The sequence below is a fragment of the Lissotriton vulgaris genome, chromosome 4_1 (assembly GCF_964263255.1).
Source record: "Lissotriton vulgaris chromosome 4_1, aLisVul1.2, whole genome shotgun sequence".
In the NCBI taxonomy this organism is placed as follows: Eukaryota; Metazoa; Chordata; class Amphibia; order Caudata; family Salamandridae; genus Lissotriton; species Lissotriton vulgaris.
The window spans coordinates 2061389932-2061404528 of NC_141691.1; the positions used below are offsets into that span (position 1 = coordinate 2061389932).

Here is a 14597-nt window from a genome sequence, read left to right on the forward strand (position 1 = left end):
TTCTCCGGACAGTATACTGACTACCGAGAATAAATTTTTAAGAGCTGTCCTCTCAGTGCCACAGTCCACTCCAACTTACACAATCCACACTGGACTAGGAGTTGGATACATTTCAGATTTGATTAAAGTGGCCCCTGTTCTAGCTTGGCTGAAGATCTGGTTGAACCAGGAAATCCCTCTTAACCACATCATTTTAAAAGACTGTTTGCAGCTAGATAGAGCAAATAAAATCTCGTGGCTAGCTTACATCAAAGACAGTCTTGTTAAGCTAGGGAGACCAGCTCTTCTTTTCCCCGGCATCCATAACAACAAAGGACATTGCCGAGATTAAAGGTATGATGGGAGAATTGCTAAGCCTGGAGAGGGAACAAATGGAATTACAGAAACCAACGGTGAGGGCTAGCATTATTATGAGCACCCAAGTAGGCCCTGAACTGTATTTAACTACTGTGAACCAACCCTATCACCGATTTCTTTTAACTCGATTTCGGTTTAACTTGATTCACCTGAACCTTGGACATTTTCCAACCTGGAGCACCCCTGATAATGCAATGCCGTGTTCTTGTGATAATTTTTCTACCCAGAACACATTGCATTTTTTGATGTTTTTTTACTACGCGGCAGTAAGGACGAAATATCTGATCCCTATTCTAAAGGAGGCCGGGTTTATCCAGGTAAAGCCAGCACTCCTGTTTTTACAGTTATTGCAGACCCCCAGGATTATGTTTCATGTTGCTAATTTCCTAGAGGGGGCTGTCAGGATCAAGAAGAGGAAGATGACCAATAATTCTTCTAACATGGTTTTATAGTGGATGAAATTAAATATTGTTTACACTATAGGGAATGTTTACTGTATGAAATTGATATGTGTAAATGTATGAGATTATGTAGCCCAACCTAACTGACCTCTTTTTACAGTATTTTAACATGTATTTTTTAAAGGAAAATATTTTTATACTTTTTTGTAAATATATAGATTGTGTAAATTAATCTCGATTTTATCCTGTATCAATTATGTATTTTAGATTGTGTGAATATTGTATAGTGCTATTGTCTTTTTATGATATTGATTCATCGAAATAAAGTATTTTGACTGACTGACTGAGTGTGTGTGTTGCGCAAACGCTTTACACATTGCCTCCGGGATAAGCCTGACTGCTCGTGCCAAGCTACCAAGGTGGTGAGCAGGAGTTATATTGGCGTGTAATTCCCTTGCCCTGACTAGAGTGTTGGTTTCTGCCTGACTTTCGCACAACCAGAAGTCCCATTTCTAACACAAAGTGTCAAACATTATCCCGGTCTATCAGACTCCCTCCCTTCCTCTCCGAACCCACTGACATCAACTGCGGAATACCCCCAGGATCATCGCTCAGCCCAACACTTTTCAACATCTACATGGCCCCCCTCGCAGACATTGTCAGACAGCATGGGCTCAGCATAGTATCCTATGCCGACGACGCCCAGCTCATACTCTCGCTCACAAAGTACCCCGAAGCCTCCAGACTCCAGAAAGAATGAAGGACATCACAGCCTGGATGAAAGACAGCTGCTTGAAGCTCAACTCAGAGAAAACTGAGGTCCTTATCCGAGGCCCCAGCAACTCCGCCTGGGACAACACCTGGTGGCCATCCGCCCTCGGAAAGCCACTCACCCCTACAGACCACGCACGAAACCTCGGCATCATCCTCGACTCCTCCCTCTCCATGAACCTCCAGATCAACGCCGTCACCTCCCCTAGCTTCAACTGCCTGCGCATCCTCCGCAAGACCTTCAAATGGATATCTCCGATTGCAGATGGACCGTCACCCACAAGCTCATAGCCAGCAGACTGGATGACCGCAACGCCCTATACGCCGGAATCAACAGAATTCCTGAACACAAACTCCAAAACCATCCATAACAGCGCAGCCAGACTCTTCCTCGGAGCACCACGTCACGAGTGCATGACCCAACACCAACGATACCTCCACTGGCTCCCAGTCGAGAAGAGGGTCACCTTCAAGCTCCACATCCACACCTACAAATCCCTCAACATCGGACCCAAATACCTCAACGAGAGAGTCTCCTTCCATGTACCCAAGAGGAACCTCTGCCCCGCCGACCTCGCCCTGGCAGAGGTCCCTCGCATCCGCAGAAACAGAGCAGGCGGGAGAGCCTTCTCCTACATAGCAGCCAAGACCTCCATGTGAACATCAGACATTCCCCAACCCTGCACACATTCAGGAAGGACCTCAAGACCTTGCGCTTCGACTGATCCTGAGCAGCCCCCTCCCTCCCCCATGCGCCTTGGGACCCTCACAGATGAGTAGCATGCTTAAATAACCCCGGATTGATTGATTTATCGGTCTATCACTCTTTCTCTCACATCTCTTACTGTTTTTCCCTCTCTGACTGTGTGTGTCTCTCTCTCTATCTCCTTCTTTCTAAAGCACTCATGATCTCGATGGTACTTGTGAGTAACCCGTTACTATAAATAAATACACACCCACACACTGTCTTTGTTTTGCTCTCTCTCCCACTGTCTCTCGGACTTATGAATAGAAACATTAACTGAACAACCACTGTCAAGAAACACACTCACAATTGCACACCCTTTCTGTCTATGCGACTAGTGCTCTGCTTTTCTGTAACAGATCTATCCCGGTCCCTCTATATACAGAAGCAAAGTCTCTATCTATATCTCTCTCTTTCTCAAGCCCTTTCTTTCTTTCATTCCTCTTTTTTTTTACAGGATAGTGGTCGCTTGGCTCCGGAGATGATGTAGGATAATATAGTGCCTGCTGTTTTCTTGGCTCCTGTAAAATGGCCTGTAGCTCCTAGTGTGGTACAGGCATACGCAGTCTAGGCTCCTATAAGATGGCCCGTACCTCGGTGTAGATAGGCACAAACCCTGAAGACTCTGAGGTGCAGCACTTTGGACCCTGCTAGAAATTCTATTTGTGGATATTTGATTTCAAGGCTGGGACCTTTGGTTGGACTTCTTGCTCACTGCTTCGAACACCTCCCTAAGATGGATCCTCCGCTTCTCTTCTTTTCCTTGATGTTGTGATCTGCTGCCAGGTGTCGTTCTCTAAAGTATCAGCGGATTAGCCCCCCTTTTAGGACCCAAACTGCTTTCAGATGATCCTAAACCAGGCGCATCGAATATTCACTCCAGGGCAGCTCCAAAAGTGAAATGGACACTTGCAAGCAGGTGCTCCCCTCTCTGCCTGTATCTCTTTCACTCACCTCTCCTCCACCTCCCTCTGCATCTTTCCCATCTACTCGTTTCCTTCCTGTTCATCTGCCTTTGTCCCTTGTTCTACCTCACTCTTTCTGAATATTTTAGTCTCCATCTCTCCCCCTCTCTTCTCTGATTCCAGAAGTGAGGGTTCTGAACACTTTCAGAGGTTTGAGGATTGATTTGATGCTGACCCCAGAGGACGGTGTGAGCTGAAGGGAAGTTAGAGAGGGTTGAAGAAAGGTTTCTTAGAAGTCGGAGCAGAGCTAAGGGACAGAGTTAGGTTTATGAGACTGAAGAAGCCCTTTGAGAGTTTTAGTGATGCAACTAAAGAATTTGTAAAGATAAAAATGTGCACACATTGAAACAGTATTCAGGGGAATCAATATACACATTAAAGGAAATAAATAAATCTAGGGCAATGAGCGACAAGGTAAGAAACAAAAAAAACACTTTTTTTAGAAAGACCATTGGATTAATGTATAAATGACACTGACTCACAGAGGTACAAGGCCCTTTCTGTGCTGAGTGTTCTATCACATTCAGGACATCTCAACTGAACTGCTACTTATTTCTTTTTTTAGCTCAGAGCAATATCTTTTGCTTACATTATGTTGACACTGAATGGCACTGATGCAATCCATGCCCAATTTATCTTCTCTTTTTTCCAACAACTGCTCCACACAGTTCTCATTTTTAGGTAGAGCCTAAGCAAATGCGAAGCATTTGCTGTCTGTCTCGAGAACTATTGTCACCCGTTTTTGGGAATGTGGACACGAGCTGGGCACGAGCGCAGATTTCACCTCATGGGCGCGCTCAGCGCCGTGCCGGTCTCGTGCCTCACATTCCCGTGCGCAAACACAGCCACACTCACGCATGCGCACATACACAGCCACACGCATACACAGGCACACACACACTGCATACACACACGCACCCCCCCTTAAACAGACACACGCGCACACAGACACATGCACAGACACACTCGAACAGACACGCGCGCGTACACCGTCCAGGCGCCTCCCTTCCCACTACTCCTAGCCCAACAGAACCCCTGTCCCAGGCTGACCTGCTCTGCAGCGGCCTCAATGCCGGAGCGAGTCCTAGAGGAGATAAAGTGAGCGGGCTCTGCGGCCGGTGTTGCGGTGTTGCTGCGAAGGGAGCGCCGGGTGTTCACCATACTGCCGGCACGGGTTGCGCTAAATGCCGGGGCCTCTCACTGCCCGGGCTCTCTCAGCGCCATTCCTCTTTCTCTCGGGCTGCTGTCAAGCAGCGCTGCCACTGGGGGTCGCTACAGCCAGTACCGCGGGCCGGCCGTTACACTCTCCCTATTGGCAGAAGCATAGGTTTCCGCAAACACAAAGGCTCGGCCACTAGACCAGAGACATAGAAGAGCTGAAAACGCTGGCAATTGCATATGGAAGCAGCGGCCATCTTAACAACTCCGCTTTGATGCTGCTCGTTTTTTTTTTGCCGTTCCTCCTGGGGGAGCGCGCGCCCCTACTTGTATTTAATACTACAAATTATTATGGAATTAGCAATTCGTTGTATGACTGATGTATAAAACGCAGAGTGCCGAGATTTGAGATGTATGGAGATCACGTGTATCAGACGCAGAGTGCCGACATGTATAACACGCAGAGTGCCGAGATTTGTATCAGACGAGATGTAGATCTCAATAAAAGTTATTGATGCGTCCCACTTAGATGACTGTGCCGAGGTGACAGATAACATGGGAGATCACTTGTACGCAGACTAAGATGATATGGAAGATTTCAACGGCATGCGGTGACGTCATACCAATAGCCACGTGGGTGCTGCCATGACATGGGAGATGGTACACGGGAGGTGACTGATGCGTGCACCGATTACTTGTATTTCATAAAAAATATTATGCAATTAGTTCTATTTCATATGCAAAAAAAATAGTATTGTGCAAGTAGCATTTATTTGTATGCACCGATCACTTGTATTTAATACAAAATATTATGCAATTAGCAATTAGTTGTAGGACTGATGCTTGCACCGATCACTTGTGTTTTATAAAAAATATTATGCAATTAGTTGTATTTAATAAGAAAAAAACGTTAGTATTGTGCAATTTGCAATGTGCAATTAGCAATTACTTGTATTGAACTCGGAGTGCGAAGATAGACATTATGCGTGACATTATAAAAGACAGATGAGATGTAAGATGTGAGTGATACAGAAGGTGAAGATGACAGATGCCAATACAGATGCCAATCACTTGTATTCATTACAAATTATTGATACGTGCAGTTGTATTGAATATGAAAAAAACATTATTATTATGCAATTAGCAATTAGTTGTATTAAACATGGAAAAACATTACTTTTAAACTATACAAAAATATCACTTTAGACCCACTGATGCAAGATGACAATGGGGGTCACGAAGATGGCAGATGCGTGCAAGATGACAGATGCCGATCCACATGCCGATCACTTCTATCAATACAAATTATTATGCAATTAGCAGGGGCACATGGATGACATAGTAGCAAAGGCTGTATGATGCGTGCAGATGACAGATGCGCATTATGACTGATGCAAGATGCGTGTGCTGCGGTGACGTCATACCAATAGACATGGGGGTGCTGCAGGACATGGCAGATGGGAGATAGTATGCACTAACACGGAAGATGACAGATAAGATGGGAGATTGTATGCACGAACACGGAAGATGACAGATGCGTGCCGACTTATGACATTTTGCGTGACGTTCTACCAATAGCCACGGAGCTGACATTAGATGACATATGGTTACACTATGAAAAAAACTTGACTTTTAAACTATAGAAAATTATCACTTTAGACCCACTGATGCAAGATGGCATGGGTTGTCACGAACACGGAAGATGGCAGATGCGTGCAATCCATAATAACAAAGTCTGGACTATAATAAACACTTTCGGGAAAACGATTTTCTAGCATGCAATGTGATGACCGGCGATGTATTTGCCTAAAGCGGCAGATACACTACAATAGCGTGGGGACAGCATGAGCACTGAATGCGTGCGATGTGATGCCTTTTGCGATGTAAAAACGGCATCGTCATTGCTGGCATTGTGGCGGTTAGCGATGTATCATCATACATCCCTAAGTGACACCTTCAGGCAGTCCTTACTTTTTAACCAAAAGCTATTTGTATCGTTGGGGCAGGGACACAACCTCACAACACATCTTTGTGGCAGCATTTTCACCGTCCTGGACTTTTCATTTACAAATCATTGCTTTCAGGCGTGTTTGTTTAATTGGACCGAAACAAAGCTGAAATCCCCATGGCTTCGCACCTGCCATGTTCACGTGCATGTAATCGAGGGAGTTGTAATATTGTTTTGCTGTTGTTTTTCTATTTAATTAATATTTTTTTATATTTTTGACTTTGTTCACATTTATGAATGTATAACTGCTTTTTGTCTGTTTATATGAAAATGTTTGATTTTCGATCCCCTCACTCTAACACTCTACCGTCCTCACTCTACCGCACTTGCTCTACCGCCCTCACTCTACTGCACTTGCTCTACCGCCCTCACTCTACCTCTCTATCGCCCTCACTCTACCTCTCAACCACCCTCACTCTACCACTCTACCGCCCTCTCTACCACTCTACAGCCCTCACTCTACCACCCTCACTCTACCACTCTACCGCCCTCACTCTACTGCCCTCACCCTACCACTCTACCGCCCTCTCTACCACTCTACAGCCCTCACTCTACCACTCTACCGCCCTCACTCTACTGCCCTCACCCTACCACTCTACCGCCCTCTCTACCACTCTACAGCCCTCACTCTACCACCCTCACTCTACCGCCCTCACTCTACCGCTCTACCGCCCTCACCCTACCACTCTACCGCCCTCACTCTACCGCCCTCTCTACCACTCTACAGCCCTCACTCTACCACCCTCACTCTACCACTCTACTGCCCTCACTCTACCTCTCTACCGCCTTCACTCTACCGCTCTTCTGCCCTCACCCTACCACTCTACCGCCCTCACTCTACCGCCCTCTCTACCACTCTACAGCCCTCACTCTACCACCCTCACTCTACCACTCTACCGCCCTCACTCTACCGTCCTCACTCTACCGCCCTCACCCTACCACTCTACCGCCCTCACTCTAACACTCTACGGCCCTTACTCTACCGCTCTAACTCTACCACTCTACCACCCTCACTCTACCACTCTACCGCCCTCACACCTTCACTCTACCACCCTCAATATACCACTCTACTGCCCTCATGCCCTCACTCTACCACCCTCACACTACCACTCTACCACCCTCACTCTACCGCTCTCACTCTACCACTCGACTGCTTTCACTCCACTGCCCTCATGCCCTCACTCTACCAACCTCACTCTACCACTCTACAGCCCTCAATCTACCACTCTACCGCCCTCACTCTACCACTCTACCGCCCTCACTCTACCGCCCTCACTCTACCACTCTACCGCCCTCATTCTACCGTCCTCACTCAACCACTCTACCGCCCTCACACCTTCACTCTACTGCCCTCAGTATACCACTCTACTGCCCTCAGGCCCTCACTCTACCGCCCTCACACTACCACTCTACCACCCTCACTCTACCGCCCTCACTCTACCGCCCTCACTCTACCACTCTACTGCCCTCACACTACCACTCTACCGCCCTCACACTACCACTCTACTGCCCTCACTCTACTGCCCTCATGCCCTCACTCTACCACCCTCACTCTACCACTCCGCCCTCACGCTTTCATTCTACCGCCCTCACTATACCACTCTACCGCCCTCACTCTATCACCCTCACGGCCTCACTCAACTGCACTCACTCTACCACTCTACCGCCCTCACTCTACTGACCTCACTCTACCACTCTACCGCCTCTACTGCTTTGACTCTACCACCCACACGCCCTGACTCTACTGCCTTCACTCTACCGCCCTCACGCACTCACTCTACCGCCCTCACTCTACTGCCCTCACTCTACTGCCCTCACTCTACCGCCCTCAATCACTCTACCGCCCTCACTCACTCTACCGCCCTCACTCACTCTATCTATCTATTGCCCTCCCTCACTCAATCTATCTATTGCCCTCACTCACTCTATCTATCACCCTCCCTCACTCACTCTATCGCCCTCCGTCTATCGACCCTCCTCCGTCTATCTATCTATTGCCCTCCCTCTATCTATCTATCGCCCTCACTCTATCGCCCTCCCTCCATCGCCCTCCCTCTATCAACCACACCCAACCACACACACATACAACCACACATACACACAACCACACACACAACCACACAAACACAACCACACGCACACAACCAAATGCACAACCACACGCAAAACCACACACTCAACTACACGCTCAACAACACACACCCCACCACACACCCAACCACACACCCCACCACACACCCCACCACACACCCCACCACACACCCCACCACACACCCAACCACACACCCCACCACACACCCAACCACACACCTAACCACACACCCAACCACACACCCAACCACACCCAACCACACACACAATCACACACACAATCACACACATCTATCTATCGCCCTCACTCTATCTATCGCCCTCACTCTATCTATCGCCCTCACTCTATCTATCTATCGCCCTCACTCTATCTATCTATCGCCCTCACTCTATCTATCTATCGCCCTCACTCTATCTATCGCCCTCACTCTATCTATCTATCGCCCTCACTCTGTCTATCTATCGCCCTCACTCTATCTATCTATCGGCCTCACTCTAGCTATCTTTCGCCCTCCCTCTAGCTATCTTTCGCCCTCTCTCTAGCTATCTTTTGCCCTCCCTCTAGCTATCTTTCGCCCTCCCTCTAGCTATCTTTCACCCTCCCTCTAGCTATCTTTTGCCCTCCCTCTAGCTATCTTTTGCCCTCCCTCTAGCTATCTTTCGCCCTCCCTCTAGCTATCTTTCGCCCTCCCTCTAGCTATCTTTACAAATGCTATAGGTGTCACATTTGCAAAAGATAAAAGTATTGGCATTGTAAATGACAAAGCTATTAATTTCGCTATTTTCAAAACCAACGCATAAATAAAAAATGTGTCATTTACAAGACCAATAGCTCAAACTTTCCTAATGCGAGACCTATTGCATTGCAAATGCTTGTTATAAACATTGTTCTCTTCACACTCTCACTGGGACTGTAACAGACGGGCAGGCGTGCAGTGCATTACACTCATGTTAGGCGACCATATTACCATAAAAGTAGAGGTATGTTTTGCATTTTAATAACTGTTCTAAAGCTTTTCCCTTGGGAAGGCCCGGGAGTTAATCACAAGTGGGTGAAACGTGTTGGCATAACCTTCTGAACATACAGCATCAGAGTGGAATGGGCAATTATGCATAATTCTCTGAATGTGAATTATTTAGCTTGAATATCAAATGTGTTATGTTAACATAGCTCAACAACTCTATAATGCTGCCTCAGTTTGAAGAACTGTAGTAAAATTCTCTCCCCTATACCAGCCACTGTCTGTGCATTAGATGAGTTCATATAGTTACTAATTCCCAAGAATACCTTTCCAAATTGTGCCCACTTTCATATTTATTACTAAATTAACGCTGGGTTCTTGGGTCATGTCCAATCTTTAAACTGGAGAAATAATACACAGGGGCTGTAACCACTGCAGCCCTCGAGTACTGAAGGATGAGGTGGGTTTAGGAGAGGATGTGGGTTGTTAGAGAATTCCAATGATGGCCCTACGCATTTGATGGACGGTTGAGGCTTGGCAAATGGAGGGGGGTACAACTCCTGAAGACGGTTTAGAACACTCAGTGTTTTGGGAAAACCTGAGGTAATCTCTGTTGAAAAAGTGTTTTTAGGTCAAAACATAGCAGTTTTTCTGATCTCGTGGTATGGTCATACGATTAGGAGTTTACTAAAGTTTCAAGGCCGCACGCTGTAGTTTCTTAGAATGAAAAATACTGTGTGGGTGTCTATCGCCCTCACTCTATCGCCCTCCCTCCATCGCCCTCCCTCTATCAACCACACCCAACCACACACACATACAACCACACATACACACAACCACACACACAACCACACAAACACAACCACACGCACACAACCAAATGCACAACCACACGCAAAACCACACACTCAACTACACGCTCAACAACACACACCCCACCACACACCCAACCACACACCCCACCACACACCCCACCACACACCCCACCACACACCCCACCACACACCCAACCACACACCCCACCACACACCCAACCACACACCTAACCACACACCCAACCACACACCCAACCACACCCAACCACACACACAATCACACACACAATCACACACATCTATCTATCGCCCTCACTCTATCTATCGCCCTCACTCTATCTATCGCCCTCACTCTATCTATCGCCCTCACTCTATCTATCGCCCTCACTCTATCTATCTATCGCCCTCACTCTATCTATCTATCGCCCTCACTCTATCTATCTATCGCCCTCACTCTATCTATCTATCGCCCTCACTCTATCTATCTATCGCCCTCACTCTATCTATCTATCGCCCTCACTCTGTCTATCTATCGCCCTCACTCTATCTATCTATCTGCCTCACTCTAGCTATCTTTCGCCCTCCCTCTAGCTATCTTTCGCCCTCCCTCTAGCTATCTTTCGCCCTCCCTCTAGCTATCTTTCGCCCTCCCTCTAGCTATCTTTCACCCTCCCTCTAGCTATCTTTTGCCCTCCCTCTAGCTATCTTTTGCCCTCCCTCTAGCTATCTATCGCCCTCACTCTGTCTATCTATCGCCCTCAATCTAACACCCTCACTCTATCTATCGCCCTCACTCTATCTATCGCCCTCACTCTATCTATCGCCCTCACTCTATCTATCGCCCTCACTCTATCTATCGCCCTCACTCTATCTATCGATCTATCGCCCTCACTCTATCTATCGCCCTCACTCTATCTATCGATCTATCGCCCTCACTCTATCTATCTATCGCACCACCACAGCATCACTCAGGGGCACCACAACATCACTATGCGCTACCACAGCATCACTGAACGCCACAGCATCACTCGTCGCCACCACAATATCACTCAGCGCCACCACAGTATCAATCTGTGCAACCATTCAACAATAACTGGTTCAAATATTTCCTCTCAATGTTTCAAGCTTTATTACAAATGTCACAAAAAGATGTTAATATTTCCCTTCTGTTCTTGGATTTTCGTCACAAAAAAATACACTGAACATAATCTTCACAAAAGTTATTTACAAAAGTTTAAGCTATTGCCATTATAAATTACAATAACTTTTATATAAGTATTAATTATTTAAAAAAATTAAAAGCCATTGTTATTTGTAATATCAATACATCTAAGTCATGTAAATACAAAACATGTTGCATTACAAATGCTATAGGTGTCACATTTGCAAAAGATAAAAGTATTGGCATTGTAAATGACAAAGCTATTAATTTCGCTATTTTCAAAACCAACGCATAAATAAAAAATGTGTCATTTACAAGACCAATAGCTCAAACTTTCCTAATGCGAGACCTATTGCATTGCAAATGCTTGTTATAAACATTGTTCTCTTCACACTCTCACTGGGACTGTAACAGACGGGCAGGCGTGCAGTGCATTACACTCATGTTAGGCGACCATATTACCATAAAAGTAGAGGTATGTTTTGCATTTTAATAACTGTTCTAAAGCTTTTCCCTTGGGAAGGCCCGGGAGTTAATCACAAGTGGGTGAAACGTGTTGGCATAACCTTCTGAACATACAGCATCAGAGTGGAATGGGCAATTATGCATAATTCTCTGAATGTGAATTATTTAGCTTGAATATCAAATGTGTTATGTTAACATAGCTCAACAACTCTATAATGCTGCCTCAGTTTGAAGAACTGTAGTAAAATTCTCTCCCCTATACCAGCCACTGTCTGTGCATTAGATGAGTTCATATAGTTACTAATTCCCAAGAATACCTTTCCAAATTGTGCCCACTTTCATATTTATTACTAAATTAACGCTGGGTTCTTGGGTCATGTCCAATCTTTAAACTGGAGAAATAATACACAGGGGCTGTAACCACTGCAGCCCTCGAGTACTGAAGGATGAGGTGGGTTTAGGAGAGGATGTGGGTTGTTAGAGAATTCCAATGATGGCCCTACGCATTTGATGGACGGTTGAGGCTTGGCAAATGGAGGGGGGTACAACTCCTGAAGACGGTTTAGAACACTCAGTGTTTTGGGAAAACCTGAGGTAATCTCTGTTGAAAAAGTGTTTTTAGGTCAAAACATAGCAGTTTTTCTGATCTCGTGGTATGGTCATACGATTAGGAGTTTACTAAAGTTTCAAGGCCGCACGCTGTAGTTTCTTAGAATGAAAAATACTGTGTGGGTGTTTTGAGAACAAGCCAGGGGGCCTCAACAATGTTTGGAAGACGGGACAGTAGCTACGAGATGATGTACATATAATAATTGTATGAGGTGGTATTGCTTTGGCAGCAGAGTGGATCTGTGTGAGCTCAGTACTGACATTCCCACACTGCAGCCAGACATGCTCCTTACACACTGAGAGGAGGACAATAAACCAACCGTACCTGTCCAAGGTGCTTCTGACATCCTGCAAAACAGAAGAACAGACAGAAGGACATCAGTTTCAATGACAGATTTAAAATTCTTGCAGAAGTGTAGGTATAATAGAAGTTGTGAAATTCAAGTAAAGTTAAACACATGGAAGCGTCTCACGCAAGGAGACACTGGGGTACCGACCTCACACCTCAACACACGCTGTCTGTGATAGTCTGAATAGGGTCACATGACACGGCACAGCTTGGGATATCCCAAACATGACCACAAGGCAGCAGAGCTGTTGAATTCTGCATAAGGGCAGATGACAGCGCAGTCAGTGATATCCTGAATAGCGTCACGTTAGAGCGCCATGTGATACTATAAATGGGAATACATCACAGTCAATGATATTCAAAATTGGGTCACGTAACAGTCTGATATTTTGAATCGTGTCACATGACGGTCTGTGTTATCTTGAATAAAGTCACAGGACAGTCTGGGATACCTAGAATGGGTCACATGACAGTCTGTTGCCATAAATGGGGTCATGTGATACTCTGTGGTACTCTGAAAGGGTCACATGACACAGCAAAGCTAGTGATGCTCTGAATGGACCACGAGGGTCAGTGATGCTCTGAATACAGGGACACAGGGAAGTCTTGTGCATTCTGACTTAGTCCCCTCCCTCCTTTCGCTTCATTTCCCGCCACTGACACGCTCACAGCTTTACTGTTTAAGGAAGGTGAGCACAGGTGTCTCTTGCGGATTGATTGGAAGCGGACAGTGGAGGGCGGGGGCATAGAGGCCCATTTCATGATTTTACGCGATGGGTCTGATGCTGAGATGACTCCTGGCTGGTGGGGGAGGGGCTCAGTGTTGCCAGATTTTGAGACCCATCCCAAGCCCAAAGACCCTCAAGTATAAACTCAAATTCAGCCCAACGCAGACCAGTGTCAGCCCAAAAACCAGCTCAAAGTAGAAACTCTCAAATTTTGCTAGGGTAGTCTTCAGAAAACATTTTAAGGACAAATCTAAATTCTAATAAATTTACAGATAGTGGGTTAATAACTACTCATTTTCAAGACCAGTCACCACTTTGACTTTTCATCTTATAATGCTGTCACCACAGAACCAAACCTGAACCTGGCATTCTTGAATTACCTCTAGCTAGATACACATACATTAATACATCCACGCAAGAAACATAAAAAAAAACCACACAAAACTTACCTTAGCTAACCCTCTCCAAGAGGGAAACCTCAGAGGTCCCACAAGGGTTGGGACTGCTGCCTTCCCTCATTGGCTAATGGGAAGGCAGCAGTCCCAACCTTGTCACAGAGTGGGAAGGGGTAAGTGAGACTTCTGATCCCACCCCACTCCGACTAGGTGCCACTGATTGACACTCTGCCCTGGGGGGTCGTCTTTGCATCCCATCAATCAGCCTGCGCATCTGGAGAAGCTCTGATTTACGCGGTGGCCCTCAGACTACCTCCCACACTGTAACTGCGATTCGGTGCTCCACAGCGCAGGGTGAGTGGAAGCCTCCTCTCCCCTCTATCATCACTGCATGGTGCTGAAGACCCCCACCACATTTAACCTCCCCCCACACCCCCGGGGGCCGGATTTGGGAGCATTATCCGCCTCCCCTCCGCTCACAGACGGTGGGGTGCGCCACAACAGCCCAGCTAGGGCTGAGGGGCCTGTGTTCAGAGCAGTTAGCAACAGCAAACACATCATTCTCCAACATGGAACACCTGTCGTTAAAGCTCCATTACACAACCTGCTACACCGT

The 14597-nt window shown here is 46.5% G+C and overlaps 1 protein-coding gene across 2 annotated transcripts in view; it reads right to left on the reverse strand.

Annotated features, from left to right (window-relative positions):
* LOC147724977 (E3 ubiquitin-protein ligase TRIM39-like) overlaps window positions 1-14597 on the reverse strand; it is a 170350-nt gene that overhangs the window by 28562 nt on the left and 127191 nt on the right. For both annotated transcript variants that reach the window (XM_086966456.1, XM_086966457.1), the window contains exon 4: window positions 12835-12857. In XM_086966456.1, the coding sequence (XP_086822582.1) occupies window positions 12835-12857 (23 nt within the window). The remainder of the gene's footprint in view (window positions 1-12834; window positions 12858-14597) is intronic.